The sequence below is a fragment of the Emys orbicularis genome, chromosome 22 (assembly GCF_028017835.1).
Source record: "Emys orbicularis isolate rEmyOrb1 chromosome 22, rEmyOrb1.hap1, whole genome shotgun sequence".
Lineage (NCBI taxonomy): Eukaryota > Metazoa > Chordata > Testudines > Emydidae > Emys > Emys orbicularis.
Window position 1 is genome coordinate 16,824,756 of NC_088704.1, and position 14,453 is coordinate 16,839,208.

At 46.4% G+C, this 14,453-nt stretch overlaps 1 protein-coding gene across 1 annotated transcript in view; it reads left to right on the forward strand.

The window, feature by feature from the left end:
* The first annotated feature begins 502 nt into the window (after window positions 1–502).
* The window catches only part of ATAD3A (ATPase family AAA domain containing 3A), a 62,143-nt gene continuing 48,192 nt past the window's right edge, over window positions 503–14,453 (forward strand). The window contains exons 1-7 of the mRNA XM_065421249.1: window positions 503–707; window positions 1,952–2,028; window positions 2,592–2,693; window positions 3,823–3,882; window positions 4,372–4,441; window positions 6,904–7,069; window positions 7,897–7,966. Of these exons, the coding sequence (XP_065277321.1) occupies window positions 503–707; window positions 1,952–2,028; window positions 2,592–2,693; window positions 3,823–3,882; window positions 4,372–4,441; window positions 6,904–7,069; window positions 7,897–7,966 (750 nt within the window). The remainder of the gene's footprint in view (window positions 708–1,951; window positions 2,029–2,591; window positions 2,694–3,822; window positions 3,883–4,371; window positions 4,442–6,903; window positions 7,070–7,896; window positions 7,967–14,453) is intronic.

Sequence of the window (14,453 nt, forward strand, 5' to 3'; positions counted from 1 at the left end):
CGCCCTTCCTGCCCTCTCGCCCCCGGGCCCGTACCTGATCCGGGCTCCTTGGCCCCGCACCCCCAGCGCTTGCTCCGCCATGTCCGGAACCGGCGGCTTCCCCTCCTTAGCGACGACCGCAACACTCTCGTTGCTAGGCGGAAGCGACGCCCTGTTTCCTTTCCGTTTGTCCCTTCTCACCTCCCATCCTGACCTCGAAGTCCCGCCTCCTCAGCGGTCTCGATAACCAATCGAATTACTCTTCCAAGCTGGCTCCTAGCGTCACACTCCAGAATCGAACCAATCGGAAGTAGGGGAAGAGATCACGTGACCGAGGGCATGACTCTCTGAGGGACGTGTTGAAGTCATTCCCAGCGTCACCAATCAGAACTCCCGAGCAGTTTCACGTGCTGGTGATGCCCCGCTGGTCTGCTCCAATGGGCGCAAAGAGGGCGGTGCCGCGCCTGCGCGGTGGAAGCGGCGGCTAGTCCGCGTGTGGCTGGCTCCCGGCGGAGCGGGCTCCATGTCGTGGCTGTTAGGCGAGAAATGGCGGTCTCCCCCCGTGGCGGGGGATGGAGGCCCGGCCCTGCCGCCCCCTCCCTCCGCCGGCGGCCCCGCAGCGGGGGACGGAGCCGGGGACCGGCACACGCCCAAGGACAAATGGAGCAACTTTGACCCCACCGGGCTGGAGCGGGCGGCCAAGGCGGCCAGGGAGCTGGAGGCCTCCCGTGAGTGGGGGGGCCTGGGGGCTGCTCGGGATTGAGGGAGGCGCGGGGGCGGGGGCTGAGCCGTTGCTTGGGCAAGTGCCACAAAGCAAGGCCGGCGGCACGATGGCTGGGGGCTGATTGGGCCCGTGGGGGCTGCACGGCAGATCCGTAGGGGAGGGTACGAGGCTGGGGGATCCCTGCCAGCTGGGGGAGGGGGGTGCTGGTGACAGGTGCAGCGTGGAGCTGAATTTACTCTAAGCGCCTTTGCCCACACCCCAGTGCCCAGGTTAGTCCTGCATTAAAATCTGTCCCGATGGCACGACACCCATCACTCACTACCTGGTTGTGCTGGCGGACACAGCCTAAAATCGCAGCTCCGGAGACCCTGAGTCCGGCTCCAGAACAGGTACTGCCCAGGCAGCTTTGTGAGATTGCTCAGTTAATGTGCCTCTTCCTTACTTTGGAGAGACTTCTTCTGTGAAGTGAAAGGAGTTTTGTCTCCGTGACTGTCAATTCTTCATGCTCCTGCAGAGACTGGTGGGGTTAATGATAGTTCTGTTGATGGAAGCTGTTTTATTAAAAGCTGGGCTGAGCCCCCCACCAAATGAATTCACACAGGCTAACCAGCTGCCATTAGCTACTAATAACCTTGTGTGACCTCTGACCTGCATCAAGTTCAGATCTATGACCTAGAAGTGACAGACTCTATAGCCTGTGAGCAGGCCCCCGTTTTCATTCATGTATTTGGTTCAGCACCTCATTATGATAAAGTGTAAATTAACAAATTACAATGCACACACTTTTGAGCCTTGAAATATTCCTTTTTGAGGAATAAAATAGCCCCGAAATGTTTTTGATCTTCCTTACTGTAAGAATTGGGAGCATTTGAGGGTGATGAAGGTTCCTGGCCAGAAGTGCAGGGGCTCAACAAATTTTTGGAACATAACACACAAAACACCTTTCTCTAATGCCTTCAACACTGTGTAGTTTCTTTAAACATAGGGGAAATAGTTGGAGTTGGCAGCTGCTTTCAGGCAGCTCTTGCGCATGGTTACATCAAGCAATCAATTGCTCAATGCCCTTTTGACTTGTGGTCATAGTATGATTAATGTGTTTAAAATGCCTAGACACTGAAAGTTTTATGGATAGAAGACTTCAGTTTCTAGAGCTGTGAGTGTGACATCTTTCACCAGCACCAAGTTTGCTTAGAAAAATAGGATCTAATACTACAGAAACAAGTTCTTAAACAACCTTATTAATTTCAGGCCATGCAAAAGATGCTCTTAGTCTTGCTCAGCTGCAGGAACAGACATTGCAAATGGAGCAGCAGTCCAAAATTAAGGTATGTTAAGCCTCAGGATCAAATTCTTGCCTACTGCATCTCTGCTGACTTCATTGGATAGATTTTGGCCCTCATTGTCTAGCAATCTGCCTAGGATATTTTGATTTCTTCTTGCACAGAGGAGTTCACTTTTAGTCCACTGCCTTTCCCTGCATTTTCATTACTTCATATCATTTATAAAAAAGAGAGTCTGGAAAGCAGCATTGCAGCTGGACTAATTTCTGCTCTTTTACAGGGTTTATGTCCGTGCTAAGAACTTACGGTATTTTGTGGTTAGTATTGGTATTGTAGCTCCCAGAATATCATTTTAGTCACAATGGCAATACATTTGTTTATTTTCCCAGTACCTCATTTGTGGTATCTGAGGCTCTAATATAACATGGTATGTGTACGTGGCACTTTGCAAAACACAAAATCAGATATGATTCCTGGTCTTAAGAACTTCATTACCCCACTGAGGAACCAAAACCTATTAGAAAACTATTTTGAAGAATATGATTGTCATTTGTAGCCCTCTGGAGGCTTTTGTGTTAAGTTGATGGATGCTGACCCATTTCTCATAGGAATATGAGGCAGCCATTGAACAGCTGAAGAATGAACACATCCGGGTACAAGGAGATGAGAAAAGAAAGACACTAAGTGAAGAAACCAGACAGCATCAAGCGGTAAGACATGATCGCTGGCTGGAATGGGAAACACACCATGATAGGCTTATTCAGTTACACCAGCTATTCTCCACCTGGGGGTTGCTGTCCCTAAGGAGAGGACATCCCCAGTTGAATCCGCCTCATTCCCCAGCTCTGATGTTCCATTGACGCTGGTTTTCATAGCTGCTTGTAACAGATCCTCAGACACCCTAAAGAATCCAGTAAATTGGACCAGTTCCTTGGCTCTGCCTTTGAATTGTCTTTAAGTGCTGCAGGGAATTGGTGTAAAACATTCTGGGGTGCATCCTTGCTTGCAGGTATAAGTCATGGTTTGAAAAGAATTGAAAACTACTGGCTTACACAGCGTGTCTGTTGGCTGGACAATGAAATGCATCCCAAATTACTTGGAGTGCAATCTCAGGTTGCCTCTAATTTTCCCTGTTTCTCTTAAGTCTTCTGCAATCTAACCCTTTGGAAAGAGATCTCAGGAAATTACCGTCTTAACCCAGAATTTGACAAACTGATTTTTCTTCTTATGGGCTGGCTTTTGAGCAGCTTTTTGATGGGGTGTACCAATGGATTCTAACAGGTCTTGGGACGGTGATGCTAAAATTGGGGAAATGCAGTTCAGTTTTCATTCTAATTGCCGACAAACTGATGTTTAAGGTTCAACATCCTTGCCATTTGTCATTAGCCCTAATTTTTCATGTATCAACCCCCTCTGCCCTACATCTTCAGCCAGCAGAGCTCTTCTAGGACTGTCTAGAAGACAGGGGTTCTTGTCTAACACAGGGGTTCTCAAACTGGGGGTCAGGACCCCTCAGGGGGTTGTGAGGTTATTACATGGGGGGGGGGAGGTCGTGAGCTGTCAGCCTCCACCCAAACTCCGCTTTTCCTCCAGCATTTATAATGGTGTTAAATATATTAAAAAGTGTTTTAAATGTATAAGGGGGGTCACACTCAGGGGCTTGCTGTGTGAAAGGGATCACCAATACAAAAGTCTGAGAACCCCTGGTCTAACACATTGACAGTGTTATGTTTCAAAGGCTGATCTCTTTTGCTCCATATACTCCAGTCTTGTTGCTGATTAGAGCAGGGTTTTTCTTGTGTACTTAATGTTCATGCATTTCCTCTTTTCTTTTTGAAGAGGGCCCAATATCAGGACAACCTGGCAAGGCAGCGCTATGAAGCGCAGCTGCGGCAGCAGGTAAGATGTTCCATCTTCTAAAACTGCTGAGAGCCTAGCCAATCTGTGTTAACTTCACTAGGAGCAATGATGCTAAATTATGCTCCACCCTCATGACCCAGTGACTGATGCTATGCACCGCTATGATGGGAGGGCTTAGATTTTTTTTTTTTTTGCACAGCCTCTGGGTTTCTGCATTCCAAGCCTAGCAGGTCTGTGTGTGATGCAAAAGCAACTGACAGCAAATAGGACAAAGGAGCAAGAAGTAGCTGGGAGAACATGAGATCCTGAATTTGAGTCTTTGGGTTTTTGGAAGAAGAACCTACTTAATTCTTAAGAATTGGTTTTTTTTTTCAGAGCATTTGCAATGTTTAGGTCTGCATGTGTATTAGGTTGATTGTAGTTTTCACACACACTAGCTGTTTTAAGATCACCAAACAGTTTTCCATCTTCCTGTTTTGCCTTTTCTCCCAAACTAATTCATCTTCTGATGTGATCTCTTCTTCTTAGCAACTCCTTAATGAAGAGAACTTGAGGAAGCAGGAGGAATCTGTGCAGAAGCAGGAAGCAATGAAGCGAGGTAATGTAGTATTTCAGTTTCCCCTTTTGGTTGGGGATTAAGTGGCTATTCAGAGCAACCTCTGAACTGTATTTGGAGTGCTAGTACATACCGGCTGGCTCATAATGCAGGATCTGCAAGCAGCAGCTAAATCACAGCTGGTTTTAGGGTTTGTCTACACCAGGGGTGGGCAAACTTTTTGGCCCGAGGGCCACATCTGGGTATGGAAATTGTATGGCAGGCTATGAATGCTCACAAAATTAGGGGTTAGGGTGTGGGGCCAGAAATGAGGAGTTCAGAGTGTGGGAGGGTGCTGCAGGCTGTGACCGACAGGTTCGAAGGGCAGAAGAGGGATCAGGGCTGGGGCAGGGGGTTGGGGAGGGGGGCAGGGGTGCAGGCTCCGTGCGGCGCTTACCTAAAGCAGCTCCCAGAAGCAGCAGCATGTCCCTCCTCCGGCTCCTACTTAGAGACGCAGCCAGGTGGCTCTGCGCGATTCCCGACCAATGGGAGCTGCGGGGGCAGTGTGCAGAGCCCCCTGACTGCCCTTATGCGTAGGAGCCGGAGAGAGGACATGCGGCTGCTTCCAGGAGCTGTGCGGAGTGGGGCAAGCCCTGGACCCCGCTCCCTGGCAGGAGCTTGAGGGCCGGATTAAAACGTCTGTAGGGCCAGATGCGGCCCCCGGGCTGTAGTTTGTCCACCCCTGGTCTACACGAACGTTTAGTTCACGGCAAGCCGGGATGTGAATCTACCCTCACTAGCCTGCTGCGAATGAACTGTCCTTGTGGACCCTGCTGACACACATTAACAGTTCCCTAGTACACTTTGATCTGCTCCTGTTTCAAAGCGGAGTAGATCAAAGTGCACTATGGAACTGTTAAGGCATGTTGGCAGTGCAGGGTAGATTTAAACCCCAGCTTACTGAGAACTGTGTACTCTTATAGACCTCTTGGAGTTGCTGGTTCCTGTAGTTCATTTCTGGGAAAGGCTAAACTTCTATAGAGAGCCTTTGTTTAAATAAAAGCGCTCGAGTGTGGCCTCCAGTGGCTGAACACTGCAATACACCAACCCTTCGTGGTCTAGTAAAAATAGGTAATGCAGCACTCCTACATTTCCTGCCCTCCGGATTTAATCAGGAACCATTGAAATCAATCTGGTGTTTGGCTAGGACTTCTCTAGAGCATTAACATGTGAAATCCAGTGTTGATTTTAAGTATCTTGTTAACCTGTCCTGTTTGTGACCTGGCTTTTTCTATAGGCATGTAGAAATTCGAAGTGGAAAGGATCTGTAAAGTCATCCAGTTCCCCCTGCTGCAGTCCAGCACAGCACTGTCCCCTCTAATGCATCCTCTAGTGTTTCTCTAATTTTAAATATCTCAAATGCTGCGCTTTGTTGGGAGATTGTTCAATAGTTTGGCTTGGCAGGATTTGATTTAAATTGATAACTGTTGGCATATACATTTCAGCTGACACGCTGAAATCGACGAAAAAATATCAATTGGTGACAGTTGTAGGGAGTGCAGTCTCCCCCTGGCGCCTGCAGGGATTGGATGTCAGTGGCCCTGTAGCAGGTCAGAGATCCCTCTGCAGCACCGCTGGTGCTGGCGCTAGCTGAGTCCTCACTCCCATGACAGCAGAGGGCTCCCAGCTGGGGACAGAGCCATTCAGCACCATGGTGGCGTCCCCCACGGCCAGGGCTTGTTGTCCTCAGAGTCCTGGCTGGGGTCTCTGCTCCACCCTCCCAGGACCACAGCCTTCCTGCACCTTGCGCCTGGGTGTCTTGGGCTCCTCTACTGTGCGTGGAGCCTCTGCAGCCTCGCTGTCAGCGCGGCCCTAAAAACCCCTCAACCTTACCCCCCTTAATTTCCGGCAGCTGGAAAAATAAAAATAGTTACAAATTTATTATTAAAAATAAAAATGGAGTTCTGCCAACCCTGTCCATAGTCTCGTAGATTTCACTCTTGGGGGAATGTTTTATACTCCGCCTACATTGACCTTTCACTTTCATCCCATTACCCAAGTTGCTCATCCTCGGCGTGTTCATTCTTAGGTTTGTGGAATGTTAACAAGTCCCCCTTGGCATTGCGCAGCCAATCTCGACCAGTCTATATTCCGTTTTCTTATTCTTTTCTCTGATGTCACACTCACCCTGATTATTTTTGTTGCTCTTCTCTGAACAAATGTATTCAGTGTATTCTCTTGGTAACATGTTCCCAGAACGGAATGATGATTCTTGGCGCAGTCCTGTCTAAATATTTTAGAGATGACCACCTCCTCGTTCTTAGAGGCAAGACTCCTAGACTTAGCTTTCATGCTGTTGCATTGATTTGCTTCCTTTTGTCGGGCAGGCTGGTCACCACTGAAAACTGTTGTCAGGTCACACACATCTGACATGTAGCAAAGCTGATAGTATTTATCCCTCTCCCAAAAGCTGGGTTTTGGGATAAAGCCCAGAGTAAAATCCCACCCCCTTGTTTCTTTTAAAGCCACTGTGGAGCGGGAGATGGAGTTGCGGCACAAGAATGAGATGCTGCGTATCGAAGCAGAAGTGCGAGCCCGCGCAAAGGCTGAGCGTGAGAACGCAGACCTCATTCGGGAGCAGATCCGCCTGAAAGCTGCTGAGCATCGCCAGACAGTGTTAGATTCCCTCAAGTACGTGCAAACCAGCTGAGGGGAATTGGTCACCTTGCTACTGCCTCAAACTACCCCCATCAAACAGGGGCGTGTAGAAAACCTTGTTGTTGGGGGATTTTTTGTTTGTTTTTTTGGGGGGGAAGGGGGGCGGAGGTTGCACAAGTTTGAAGGAAAAGAGAGTTATTGCTGGTGTTCCTTTATTCCCTGCCCCAGAGTAGCGTATTTAAAAAGAGCTGTTTCCCTATCTCCAGGTGTGATTAGGGTGGATAGTGTAGTGGAAAGGGGAACTATTGTGTAGTGGTTAGAGCCATGTATTGGGTGCCAGGATGTTTGCATTCTAGTCTGAGTTCTCTAACAGACTGCATGACCTTAACCTGATCATTTTGGGGTGAAATCCTGGCTCTGTGAAAATCTTTGGCAACACTCTCATTGGCTCCAGTGAAAAGAGGTTTCACCCTTAATTTCTGAGACCATTTCCCCACCTACAAAACAAACGTAAAATTTACCTACCTCACAAGGGTGTTGTCCGCTTTAATTCATTGATTTTTATGAAGGGCTTTGAATGAATGAATGAAGTGAGTAAAAAATAAACATATTAGCTTTGGTCCAGAAGCTCTTCTGGATTTAACCCCAGATACACCAGACGATTACAAATATATTTGCCCTGTATGTTCGGGTTCCTGTGTGAACTCTGTTAGTTTTGACTGGTTCTGAAGAAAGTCATCCAGGAAACTGGAGTAATCTTGTAAGCTGCTTGCAATTCTGTCCTTAAAACTTAAAATCCTTCCCCCTTTCCTGCCATATACTCCAATGACTCTCCTTACACTGCTGCTCTCTTTCTTCAGGACAGCGGGTACGTTGTTTGGAGAAGGATTTCGTGCCTTTGTAACAGACTGGGATAAAGTTACAGCCACGGTAAGTTGTGGACATATCTTTTGGAAAATAGATAAGTTATTTACAAACCTGACTTCGTATTTTTTCTCCTTGTCCCTGGTAATGTTAAAAATTCTGGGTTAGAAACTAAGAGCTGACTTTCCGAGATAGACGCCATCAACTTAAAACCATATTTCTGTCTGCAAGTCTGCCTCCAATTAACATGCAAGGTTATAATTATTACAAGAGTAGACAAAAATGAAAACTTTTCCCATTTACTTTGTACATGTTACAGCACTTTATGTACTGTCATTTTCACTTTTCTCCTGCATTCAATTTCCCCTGCCTGTTGGTTTAGTGGGTCTTTCATCCAGCAACAGCAGAGAGGAGAAATTATTTTAAAAATGAGACTATTGTCTTTAAACCAAGAAGCTGACAGTCACAAGGACAAGTAGAGCATCTGATATTACTAACTCACTTTCTGAAATTGACTAGATTACAAAGTGACTTTTTTGTTAGCTTTTTCATCAGTAGTAGACACTGACAGTTCCATTTTTCAGTAAAAACACAGCCCTCACTTTATTCTCTTGCAATGGAATCACAGATATCTCTACTTATTTTACTCCCCTTTTGTTTGGTAGAACATTGCAGTTCATTTAATAGTGTTGATTAAGAACTCCAGTGCATTCTTCCTGTTCTGTTCTCACCTTTGGGAAAGAGAAGAGCCTGTCTTGGTGTCTTGTCGGTGGCCCTGTAATAAAATTGGAAGTGACTCTTCAAGGTGGGATGGAAAGAGTATCATGAATGCATTAAGGTGTAGCTGCAAATAGGGGGAACAAGTTAAGCTTATGCCCTCTTTACTCTAGGCTGGACAACAAAGATCCAAAAGGGGTTTTTGGAGTGAAGGGAGTTTCTGCTTGTTTTTTAATGTTCAAAATATAGGCCGGGGTCTAGCCTGGAAAACTAAGATGACAGAGGGAAAAACTGCCCTTTTCTGGCTGTCAGTGACTTGAACGACAGGGCTTCCTCCTCTTCCCTTGGGACACCGCTCCTCTTCCAACCAGATCTGTGTTCAGAATCATTCTGATTCACCCTAAACGTCTTTTCCTTCATTTTCTTCCCCTTCATTGAGGTTCATACAGCACTTTGGAGGGGTAATCGGCATATATATGCCAAGCATTGATCACTAGAGGCGCACTGGGTCTTACCATTTGAGCTGTGGATGAGAGTCATGAGAAGCTTTCTGGGCAACTAAGCAGTTTATTAGGAAGGGTTTCTTTTCTGTGCATTGTACAGTAGAAATACAAATTATGCTGTTAAACACCTGCTAACGGTTAATCCTTCTCTCTTCTCCTCCTTATCGTGGCTCCATTATTTTTGCTACCAACCTCCTCTTACGAAAAAATACATACTAATTTTTGCACTGCCCCTCTAGGTTTGTCCTGCCTGCTTCTCACCTCTGCCTGTTGGTTTTATAAAACCAGGTGCAGTGGGAAACTGAATAGTGGTCTAATCCAAAAACCTATGTTAGTCTTTGGATCAGGACCCACAGACGCAGTTGGGTACGAGTCTAACACTCACTGGAGAATACTATGGGAAGCCTTGGCTTTTACAATTGAGGGTTTTTTGGCTTTTCCATCACAATGTATTTTTGGTTCTGAAAAACAAACTCGTCTATTAAACCAAGCTATATATCCGGCAAGACTCAACTATCACGCAGTACGTGCACCATGCAGGCACCAAAGGAAATCAGTAAAAACTCCACTCTCTTAGAGATTAGTGAGACTACTAGGGCTTCCACCTGTTTGCATTCTTGCACCTTATGTGTACATTTAGTATCTAGCAATCCAGGCTCTGAGCAAGAGCTTGAGGATAGAATTTATACGGTGAAGTGTGCAGCCAGGTTTTGGTGGCTTTCTGAACAGATTTGGATAATCAGCGTTTCATGGTTACAGCGACTTGATTGTATGTGAACATGTTGCTCTCATCTTGAACAGGTCACTGGGGCAGAAGAAAGTTCTGATGTTAGGCTGCAAATACCCGCTTTGATTTGCAAAAGGCGAATCAGAAAAACTTAACAAAAGAGACATTTGTTTTTTATTTTCCTGGTCTAGTCTGCTGGCAGCAGAGTGGCTATTGAACGTGTTACTTCAGTTCCTACAGTACATAGGCTTAGTTATGTATTTGTACCACTAGGTGGCATTACTGACAATGGTCGAGAACCACCTAAATGCAGTAATGTTTACTCAGAAGTAGCTTTATGACAGCAGTGCTGTTGGTAGAACAATGCTGAAGTGTCACGGCTTCCATTATAGTGCAGTCTAATTGCAGAGACTTCATTATTTGGCTGTTGGGAGGAGAAAAGCACTAGGTTTAAAATTGTTAATGAACTCTCAGCCAGGGGGCGAACTTTTTTCTTTAAATCTTTGCCTTTGGATTTAACCGTTTCAGAGGTTTGTGCTTTAACTCAAATGACTCTTAAACTTTAAACATTTAATTTTAAAAATCAAAGGAACACTTGAGGCTTTGGTTGATCTAGCACTCGAGTCGTGTTGAATAAGGACGTGCATGATGCTCTGGTCATCTCAGCAGTTTTCTTTGTATTGGTGTATTTCTGTCTAACTCTACATGGCACCGCAGACACCCTCGTTAGACCCTGGGCTGAAAATCTACAGAGAATGTTTAAGAAGCTGTATGTTTCTGCAAAGGAATTTTACGAAGCAGATTGGGTTAATTCCTGCCTTGTTGTATGACACACATTGCTGCCACTTATCTTGGAAAGTCATCTGCGATTTACACAGTAGCTGAACTTTCAAGATCAGTGCTGATGTACGCAGTGCACCAGAAAGCAGGATTGAGCCTTTGGTGTTGCATGCATGAAAGCTGCATTGTGCAGCTTATTGTGTAAGGAATCTGCATGCTAAAGTTCCCAAGGACACAGACTAAGTCCTCAGTGTGTCTGCTCAAATAAATGACTAGGTGGAGCTGTTTTCCTATGAATATTACTCTTATGCCTGCCATGCAGAAATAATTTACACATAAAATAAATCCCAAGTTAATGTTAATGTTCCTTACTTTTTCTGTTATGCCTCGATATTGCAGCATGCCTAATATATATAGTAACTTCACTAAATGAGCTTGCAGCTTCTGCAATTTCAAAACAAAAGCTGCTAGGAGCTGGTCCAAAGACCCTTGAAATTGATGGAAAGATTCCTATTTACTTCAGTGGGGTTTGATCAGTCCTGAAGCATTTAGCAGAGTTCCTTTTCCGAGCTTGTTGACATTAGCATTAAAAGGACCCTTTCAGACTAACAATCTTGTAAGATGTCCTTTGCTGTGGTGACAATTATTTTATCGAAGCAGAAATAATTTTAGAAGCTGAATTAATCATCAGCCATTCGTTCTGTTTACCCTTCGCATTTTACTCAGCTCGCACTGCAAGATGAGAGCGGTCAGTGTCTCTCTGGGTCTCCTGCACTAGCACCAAGTTGTCACGCTTGGGGTTACAACACCATCCAGGGGAGTGGTTAAATCCAGAAATAGTTTTTCACTGACATCTTTAAAAATTGTGGGAACAGTTTAATATTAAAGCACAATAACAAAAACCCTTTGCTCTTAGCATTTTGGCTCTAACTTACCCAAACACTGCTTTAAACCTGATTTGTGTGTTTTAATGCATTGTGAAAAGCTCACTTTGGACACTTTCAGCTTTTGCCTTACCCAACATCTTGTCTAATGCATATTGCTTTGTATTAGCTAAGATCTGCAAGATACCAGCACCAACAAGGTGCCGTATCCGAGGTCCAGCTACTGAGGCCGTATTAGGTTTGGCTGGAAACTTGCTGTTGTATGTTTACCTACCTGTTTTTTGTTTTGTTTTTTCAAAATGTGATACATATTTATAAGAGATACTGATTTATAAACCATACCGGTGTTCTCTTTAGGCACCGGCACAGTTTTATGTTAACTCACCAGTTAGATAGGACTGCTGTCCATCAAACATTCTTCCTTACCCAGCCCATCAGGCCTCCACTCTCATCTACTTTGCCCCTCTTTATCTAGCTAGTACAGGTAACAATAGCAGTGTAGATGGGGCGGTATGGGCAACCAGCGTACAACATAAGAATGGCCGTACTGGGTCAGACCAAAGGTCCGTCTACCTCAGTATCCTGTCTTCCAACAGTGCCAGGTGCCCCATAGGGAATGAACAGAACAGGTAATCAAGTGATCCGTCCCCTGTCGCTCATTCCCAGCTTCCCAAGTCAGCTGGGATCCTGGGTACGTACTTGGGTTGCTGGCCCGTGGTGAAGCCCATGCTGCCACGGCTACACTGCTATTGTTACCAGTGCTAGCTAGATGGAAGTTAGCCTGGGTATGCCTGTCCGTGCTATGGTCACACCTTCAAGTGCAGTGTAGACATACCCTCCTTCTTTCCTATGGTGAGAGTGGAACCATGAAAGCAACGGCATGACCGCAGCTGCATCTTAAGGTCTCTTCTCCAGCCCAGAGCAGAGGGGGTAGCCATGTGAATGGCCATGACACCTCCAGGATGAGCATGGATGGGGCAGTCATCTGTGATGTGTCTGACAGTTGGCACCACGCCACAGTCACAGTTCGGCGATTTCCTCACTTTCCATCCATGGAGTAAGTATGCGCATCCTCCACGTCGGGTGCAGATACGGTTTAGAGCTGTCCATACGCGCCGTGGGGAGGAGAAGTCCGACACTTGCATAGTTGGGTTGTCAATGAGATTTTTGTTTGGTATCTCGGCAGCTGCCCAGGTTTCAGGCCATCTTCTGCGAATATCCTTATCTTCTGCAAGGAGGGCTGTGGTGTGAGACCAGAAGGGTTTTCTTGATTTTTAGTCAGTGGTGAGGGGAGTGTTTTAGATCAGTGGTGCTCAACTAGGGCCCCCAGGGGTCTGCGAGCAGGTTTCAGGGGGGCCGCCAAGCAGGGCCAGCATTAGACTCACTGGGGCCCAGGGCAGAAGGCTGAAGCCCCACCGCATGGAGCTGAAGTCTGGGACCCTGAGCCCCACCACCCGGAGCTGAAGCCAAAGCCTGAGCAATGTAGCTTTGTGGGGGACCCTGTGGCATGGGGCCCCAGGCAGTTGCCCTGCTTGCTAACCCCTAACTGGTCCTGGCTTTTATATGCAGAAAACCAATTATTGTGGCACAGGAGTTTTGGAGGGGGCATGTTGGAGGGGGCTCAGAAAGAAAAAGGTTGAGACCCCCTGTTTTAGGTCATGGTGGAGCGGTAGTGTGGTATTTTCCATGATCTCTATGTGCTCTCTGGCATACCCTAATGGTCATTGAACTCTGCCTCTGGAACACTGAGTTCCAAACTCAAGGGCTCTACATTCCTTCCCCCTGCTCCAAAGTGCAAGTTTGCTGGGTTAGTGAATTCTCAAAGTACCCAGTGGCCACATGGAGTGAGTCGAGTCACTGACCTACTTCCATAATGAACTGAAAAGACATTGGTAACCCACTTTCCTGCCTAGCTCCTCGCTAGCTCCGGAGCAGGTAGGAGGCTTGATGAAGACACTGCCTCCCTTCTAGTTTCTTTCTGAGGGAGTAAGCTCTGCCCTCTAGGGACTCTCAGCATCTCTGGGAATAACAGGAGATGCAGCACGAAAGCTGATTTTAATTTGCTATTTTAAGCTACAGCTTTTTAAGGCCGCTGCAAGACATTCTTCATTCTCCCTCTGAGCTCTGATGTCCTGCTTCCCTTACACTCCTTATTCGCCCTGCTTGCTGTCAAGATCTTGTGTGTCTGCCACCATTCCTCCAGCTGAAGACGACTGGGTGGGGCTCTCATTGGTGCCACTCTTAAACTGTCCAGAGAGGTTGCTGTAGAGGACCCCATGGGGATATGCTCAGTCCTGAAGCCTGGAAGGGAGTCAAGGCTTAACCATCTCTGAAGATTTTCTTGTTTCCGTTATAATAACGGCATCTGTAAGCTTCTCATCTTACTGCTGTGTTGCTGTCACTTTAATAAATGCAGTGTCAAGGCTGGGTCAGGAAGCCCTGCTTTTTGTCCTGTACAGTTATGCAGAATGATGCTCAGCCATTTTTACTTTCTCCCTGGAAGTCGTGGCGGTAGCATACAGTAGCATTAATAGCGCAACTTTAGCACAAAGCCATTGGGTGATATGTATAGGGGACACTTTCTATTTATGTGGGAACTGGTGGAGGAGTCTGGAAGGACTCAAGCCCCGAGACTCTTCTGTTCAGAGTCCCCTCAACCCCCCCACCCCCCCAAGCCCCTATATAGTCCTGTGTATGTTTATTCATGTTAAGGATTTTGCTCAGGCTAAAGTTGACCTTGAAACAAAATTGGTGGAGTCATCTGTTGAAGAAATTCCTACTTAAAATTTGTTACAACCTCTTGAATGAATTTTTACAGAAGCTTTTTTGAGGCCATATTTTCCTTTCCATCACAGAGCCGCAAGCCTGTCAAGTGCTTGAAGTCCCATTGCATTTGCTGGAGTAAATTGTGGCTTAAAACTGCACAGTGCCACTTACACAGC